The sequence below is a fragment of the Equus przewalskii genome, chromosome 28 (genome assembly GCF_037783145.1).
Source record: "Equus przewalskii isolate Varuska chromosome 28, EquPr2, whole genome shotgun sequence".
NCBI lineage: Eukaryota > Metazoa > Chordata > Mammalia > Perissodactyla > Equidae > Equus > Equus przewalskii.
Window position 1 is genome coordinate 32,235,106 of NC_091858.1, and position 7,475 is coordinate 32,242,580.

The following is a 7,475-nucleotide window of genomic DNA, read 5'->3' on the forward strand; positions in this document are numbered from 1 at the left end:
GGTTTTTCTAGAACACAGAATTCTGGGAAGAGGACTGGATCTCAGAACATTGTTCTGTTAGGACAGGTGTGGCACCAACTGCATTTATAATGACTTCACCTACCTTTTTCTGTCAAAAATGAGACCTGACATTTCACTGGCCCCTCCTTTTTAAGATTATTCTTTCAGAAGTATTGGGAAAGCTTATTTTATCGTAAGATCTAGACAGAGGAAGTGAGATCTGACTGTTTTTTGTTCAAAGTCTTCATCGAATTAGATCAAATGACTTTAATGAATTAGAACAACTCTTTAGCTGAGTGGCGGTGATCAAAATGCTGTTATATGTTGATTCATGATTCATCACTATTAATGTCTGAATACTAGAATAGGCTTTTTTTGTTTCTCTTTTTTTGGAGAAGACACATAACTGTAGAAATAAGTTGCTCATATACTCTAGAATTTTCATCACTTTTATAAATGATCCCAATTGTACACTTAAATAAATATAAATGCAAATATTTAAAAAAATAGCTTCTGGACTAGAATATAAAAGAAAAAAGAACTTGTAGGTGAGGGGACAAGCGGAATCTTCGAGGGGAGTTGAGGTAGCAGTAGCTTTCCACCTCCTTTCTTGACCATCTACTTTTTGTCAGAATCTGGCGGCCATCGTGATTCACAGCCTTTATCAAAGGGCTGTTGCCTCCCATCTCTGCCAGTATCCTCACTGTCCCCTTCAAACTGGAAGATTTCCTAGTGCTTAAAAATAAAAGGATGTGAATGCTCTTAGGCTGTCTCCAACTAGCACCTCCATACTCCCTGTTGTTGAATCCGTCCCAAGACCTAAAATAGTGATTACTGCATGATGACGATGCTGGGACACCTTCTGTGCACATCTGTTCTTAGCTCCAAACCTTCTCTTCCTCATTGTTGCTTCCGTGGATGCTCAGTTTCTGGTGTGGCTGCTGCCTCTTTCTCCATCCACTCTCATCTTTCTCCAAGCAGAGTATAAGTAATTTCATTTACACAAATGATCTAAGACGTTTTCTCTGGACCAAAGAGCATGTGCAATTGAGAGACATGGGATAAGCATCACCCTTTCCAGCATCACTGACGTCATATTGGATGTAGATGCTTATAATGCTCTTGAACCAGAGCCTATGCTTCTCTGATTGAGTCCAGACAGGGCTGCCTGGGTTGTGCATGCCTGAGATAATGCAGCAAAACAAACCTCTGGCCTGCCAAGGGGAAGGGGAAGGGGAGCAGCCTTTTGCTTAGTTGTTATTAGAAAAGAAAATCCAGACTCAATTACAAAACCTTTTTAAGCAGAATTGAATTGGACCCAATGGCATTGATAGCCAGGGATCTGGAGAACAGAGGACAGAAAGGAGGAAGAGAAACGGAGACGAGTCAAATAAATGAAAATCAAAAAGGGTGGTGAGTAAAAGGAGCTGATGGAGTAGTGGAGGAGGCCAAGGACCAAGAAGAGACTCAAGGAACAGGGGAGAAAGGAGAGGAAAGAGAACATGGAACAGCTTAGGAGCCACCTATATAACTTCAGCAAACGACAGTTTGGAAAATCAGGTCATACCGAAATGTTTTGTTTTTCTGCATGATTTTTTGCACTAAAATAAATATGTTCAGAAGATAGAATAGAAGCAATAGGACAGTTTTATTTATGTTACCATGGAACAAATTTTAATGAAATGCACTTGAGGAAACTGACTTTATGTTAATGACATACTTATTTTACCTCTCTCTTTGATTTTCTGCTACTTCTCTCTTTCCCTGTTCTTTGTTGTTCACCAAACCCACCTAAAGCATTCAGGCATGCTATTTACTTCCTGAGAAAAATGGTTCCATGGTTGTTCCCCCGGCAGTGGGAAAACAATGCACCTACATGTGTCCTCCGGGACTGAGACATTACTCTGGACGGCAGCTCTTCTGGGCACCAGGCCCACTCCCTGCTCAGCTCTATAAAGGAAGCCCTGCTGCCTGCCCTGGACCATCCCAGCCTGCAGCCCCTCAAGGACATGAAGCAATCCCTCCCTCAGTTCGCCCTTCTCCTCATGGCCCTGCTGTTTCCAGGTAAATCAGAAATGCCACCGGGGCCCGGAGCCAGGCTCTCCCCAATGATCACTTCCAGGATGGGAGTCCAGGCAGGGCAGTCAGACACTAGGCCCTGGGAGCCCATTTCCTGATGGGTTTTAGGCAGGAGTCTCTGGCTGATTTGTAAATAAGTCTTTGAATATGCTGACGGCATAGCTTCCCAGGACAGAGGGTCACGCCATTGACTCCACTTTCTTATCTTTTAACTTTGTCCTTCCCATTACAGGGAAGGACAGTCTGTAGCAGGAAGGACCTTAAATTTTAGGGGATCTCAACAACGGTGTTGGTGATGCCCTAGGGGGATGCTCAGCTTGGCTTCAAGGAGGTACTCAGGCTCCATTATCCTTTCACACATCATTCACCTCTTTGTCTCTCTCTGTATATCTCTCTTTCACACACACACAAGCACACAAATCCACATAACATTGGGTCCCTTCCAACCTACTCCATCCCATCCTCCACTTCCTCTTCTTTTACAGCTTTATTGAGGTATAATTATTATGCAAAGACCTGCATGTAGGTAATGTGTACAATTTGATGAATTGGTCACATGCAAACCCTTGTGGTACCATCACCACAGCCAAGGGAACAGATGTATCCAACACTTCCCAGAGTGTCCTTGTGGCCCTTTGTGTTGTTTTTTTTTCTCTGTGGTGAGAACACTTAACATGAGATCTCCCCTCTCAACAAATCTTGAAGTGCACAATACCGTATTGTAAACTAGAGGCACTGTGCCGCACAGCCGGTCTCTGGAACGTATCCCCTTACGTGGCTGAAACTTCACCCCCACTGAGCAAAACCCCCCACACCGCCTCCCTCCTTCACATTGACTCCCCCTTAGAGTATAGGTGCTGCATCTTCCTGGATCTGCTGAATAGAGAGCTCTGAAGCTTCTCTGCTGTGTATTTACACTTAACCAGGATCAGCAAGAGCCAGCTATGTTAACCAGCAAGGTACCAAGGGTCCCAGAGAACCCAGGGAAGAGTCCCCTCAACGAGGAACAAGCAGGGCTCACATGTTCCGCCTGCTAGTAGAAGACTACCTCTTACCACGCACTCCCCCTTACGAGGGTAAGTACAAAAGCTGATGACAAGTTCATCCACCAGGGAACTGTTTAGTGAATGAATAGATGGGAAGGTGACTGTGTGGGGCTGAGCAGTGGTTGAGAGTCAGGACAGGCTGTGTTTCATGAAGACACCATGTGGATGGCTCAAGCCGCCCTACCTGTCAGGAAGGTCATGGGGGTCTTACAGCATCCTCTGGGACTGGATCACTCAAGGTCTCATGAAACATGGGAAACTTGGGAACCTGAGAGGAAAAAATCATCTGAGGCCAATTCTCTTATTTCACCCAAACCCAATAGTCATAGGAGATGATACTGAGTAAGTCATCCCTTGCCTGCCAGTTTGAGCCCTTCTCCCTTGGCCTTGGAGTCCATTCTTGCTACAGGAATTTACTAAATACTTGCAGAGTGCCAGGGGACCAGTGAGTGCTCAGGGAATGGCTCCCGGGATGAGATGGCAAAGGAGAGTCAGAGATGTCAGGCTACTGGGACGAAGCGGAGTATAGGGAATGACAAAGGACAAAAAGCCACTTTTCTGGTCAATCCTTAACCCCTAAACCCTTGTCCAGTGCCAGCTTCCAATCCATATGGACCTTGAGGAAACCATAGATTCCAAGATGTCCTTAATCCAAAACTCATTATTGACCCAGAAACAGGGAAAACGATGCTGGAAGATCAATAGGTGAGAGCAGGGAGGACACATGGGTGTTGGCAGAGGAAACCCAGACGCTAAAGTGCTGTCGACTGCAATCCCTGCATTATCCTAGCATCTCTTCAGTCCCTTTGCAAGTGGCCCTCAGTTCCAAGGGACTCAGGAGTTTGGTTCTCTTCCCAAGGGAGGGGAAAAAAATATGATTGGGCCACAAATATAAACAATACGAGGCAGTGTCATTTAGTGTAACAACAAATCTATGAGACAGGATTATTATTCCCATCTGGTGACTGAGGGACCTGAGGAGATTTGAAATATTGTGTCCAGGATTACACAGCTAGTAAATGACAGAGTCAAGACTTCAACCCAGGTCTTTCCAAATGGCAGGTGCAAAGGAGAGGCTGCTGCTGCTTTGGAATGGGCCTGCACTCCTAGCGATTTGGGTGGGGGGGTGGGGGAAATGTGTACTTTCTGTGGTCCCGATGTGGGTCTCACACAGGAGTCCCTTTGCTCCTGTTGAAGAGGGACACAGTTGAGGCCATGAGGCATCAGTAACAACCAGCTTTAGATGTCACCAGATACTTAGGGGCCCAGGAAGGAGTAAGCCCTGAGCTGGAGTGGAGATGCGTCCTCCTGTCAGCTGACTCTGAGCACAAAGTCAGCATGTAATAGAACAAAGCAATAAGAAACTCTGCTCTCTGTTCTCCTTGTCATCCTCTCCTCTGTTACAAGCCTCAGAGGAGACAGACACCTCAGTAATCCAGCTAAGAGAAGGAGAGTAGGTGTTTTAAGAACAGAGCACGTTGCCAACCGCATCCCATGCCCTGCCTGCAGCAGCCCTGAGCAACGAGCTTCAGGGAAGTTGTGTGGGCTTCCTGGGCCTCTATTGTTGTGTCTTTACAACACAAGTATCAACCAGCAGAAGAACGTAACTTCTCTCTAAGGAAGAGTGATTGAGTTGTTTTCGTGCATGTATGTTTGTACGTACGAATGTATGGGTGTTTTTAGGAGAAAATTAGTCAGCCACTTTCTAGCTGGCAAGCAGGATTATTTTGAGTAGATCCAAAAGACTAAGCAAAATCAGAGAGTGAACTTTATAGAGAAGGAGTTTTGAATCCCAAAAAGAAAAGGATTCCTAACAATGGTTCTTTTACAGCTTTGGCACAGTACGACTTAGAAAAATGTGAAAGTTCTCAGCAGTGTTTAGATGATTCCAGGTTCATCTACCGGAGATGGCATAAAGGAAATAGTTCCTGCATTGTGTCAGGGATTGAACTAGACAGATAAAGGTCTGAACAGATAACCTCTCTCTTGGAAGAAGCAGAGCTATGTATCTGGATGTTGAATTTATAGTTCCGAACTTGAAACTATGAATTATATGAGGTTTCTAAAATAATCAAAGGCATACAAGTAGACAATAGAATGGAATTTCTAGAAGATGAGGGATGGGAGAAATGAATGGAGAGTTGTTGTTCCACAGGTATAAAGTTTCAGTTGTGCTACATGAATAAATTCTAGAGATCTGCTGGACGACACCATGCCTATAGTTAACAATGCGGTATTGTGCATTTAAAAATTTGTGAAGTGAGGAGACCTTCTGTTAAGCATTCCTACCACAAGAAAAACAAAAGCAAACAAAACAGAAAAAAAAACAAAAACAGACACAAGGAATCTTTTGGAGGTGATAAAATGTTTGTTACCTTGATTGTTGTGATGGTATCACAAGGGTATGCATATGTCCAAACTCATCAAATTGTGTACATTAAATATGCTAAGGCTTTTGTTTATCAAAAAAAAGAAGACTATTGGTCAGACAATGAAGTGATAAAATAATTTTAATTGACTAACCCATTGATTCATTAATCTAGACAAATAATTGCAACGTATATTGGTGAAAAAAATTAGGACAGGAAGACCACAATATGTCTTCACATTTAATTTGTCTTAAGATCAGATCTCAAGTCACTGACAGAACCTATGATAATCAGAGCATCCTGGCATGATGTCCATCGGAAGTTTTCCCCGGATAGATACTTACCACTAATACTCTGATAGCATCCCTCTGCTTGCATTGTGTTCATCTATTTTGTTCTTTTAACATTTGCCCCTTTCTCTTTTCTACCAATTGTCATCATAATGTACCATATAAGAGAAAAATTAATGTTTAATAATTTCTGTACTTGAACCTTAGAGTGAGACATCATTTTCACATTACTCAAGAAACTTGGCACACATTTTAGGTCCCAAATAGTCTTCCAAGCACTCTCTTATGATGAGGGGGAAAAAAGAAATCTCTTTAACTCTTTAAAGCTCTACCCTATGCTACCCTGTTCACCTGGCCTGGCCTAGCGATCCAACTCCCCTCCAGGGATGGCTCTATCTACTACCACAGAGGACCACTGCGCTTCAATACGTGTTTGATAGGGCCATATCACGTCCCAGTTTGCCTCAGAGAGTCCTTATTTGTCTTCTTACACAGAATTCTAAATTATTTAAAGTGAAACATTTTTATCATAACACATCCATCACTCTTTCTCTTCCCAGTCGCCTGTAAATTAACAGTTCATTTTTAAGCCAAAATCAAGGATCTGATTTTTATATATCAGATGGTTCCATGGAAACATGAGAGATCACATACAAAGGAAACCTGTTTCTTATCCTTGCCATCTTCCACCATATCCCTTCAGGTAAAATGACCATTTGCTTCTTGAAATGATTTTAAGAGCCTAATGTTGGGTATTTCTTTATACAGATCCTGAACCAGATTTCAAAATTGTCAACTGCAAGAGAAGCGAAGGCTACTGTCAAGAATATTGTAATTATATGGAAGTACAAGTAGGCTACTGCTCTAAGAAAAAGGATGCCTGCTGTTTACATCCGAACTGAGGTTGCTGACATAGGAACCACAGCTCTGTCCACCTGCCTATTCTCCTGGGCCACGTCATCAATCCAGATGCAGGTTTTTGAGAGAAAGGGTCAAGCAGAGAGGAGCTCAGGCATTATAATCTATGCCAGAGAGTCTAAACATTTTATTGTAGCTAAGGAAAAGACTGGCTACACATGATCTTATAGACTTGATCTTAGAGAAATTAACTTAGTTTGAGATGTACAAAATCTTCAAAATCAGGTGATTTTTGCTGACACAGGTGGATGCAATAAACCCTCATAGGAAAACATTCAAGTAATTTGCTCTTTTACTTTAAAAATATTTTCTGACTACCTGCTTTTATCCTAGGCACTAAGAAATGTAATGAATTGGAAACATGAATATGTGGGGAGACAGATATCTAAAGACATAAATACGATAAAATGCTACATATTCCATAATGTGGATATATCCAAGGCAATATATGAGGAAGATAGATATAGGAGAATTAAGAAAGGGTTCCTGGGGAAATTTGAGCAGGATTTTGGAGGATGACTACGAGTTTGTGAAGCGAAGGTGAGAGACAGAGATTTCCAGGCAAAGGGTACAGTTTATAGAAAGGCATGGAGACATTAAAGAATGGTTTGCTAAGTACACGGGGAGAAATTAAACATTAACTGCAAAAGAGACGTTACGAGTATTAAATGATGCTGGTGTTAGAAAATGCTGGGAAATTGTGGAAGGAAACAAATATTGTGATAAAGACTTTAGAGTGCTACACAAAAGAAGCTTATCAGGTGCTCCAGGGG

General features: G+C 42.5%; 1 protein-coding gene across 1 annotated transcript; it reads left to right on the top strand.

The window, feature by feature from the left end:
• The first annotated feature begins 1,998 nt into the window (after nt 1-1,998).
• LOC103557233 (sperm-associated antigen 11B-like) lies at nt 1,999-7,210 on the top strand. Its single transcript, XM_008529645.2, has 3 exons — nt 1,999-2,064; nt 3,006-3,155; nt 6,553-7,210. The coding sequence occupies exons 1-3, from the start codon at nt 2,010-2,012 to the stop codon at nt 6,684-6,686; spliced, it is 339 nt and encodes a 112-aa protein (XP_008527867.1). The 5' UTR covers nt 1,999-2,009; the 3' UTR covers nt 6,687-7,210.
• The last annotated feature ends 265 nt before the right edge of the window (nt 7,211-7,475 follow it).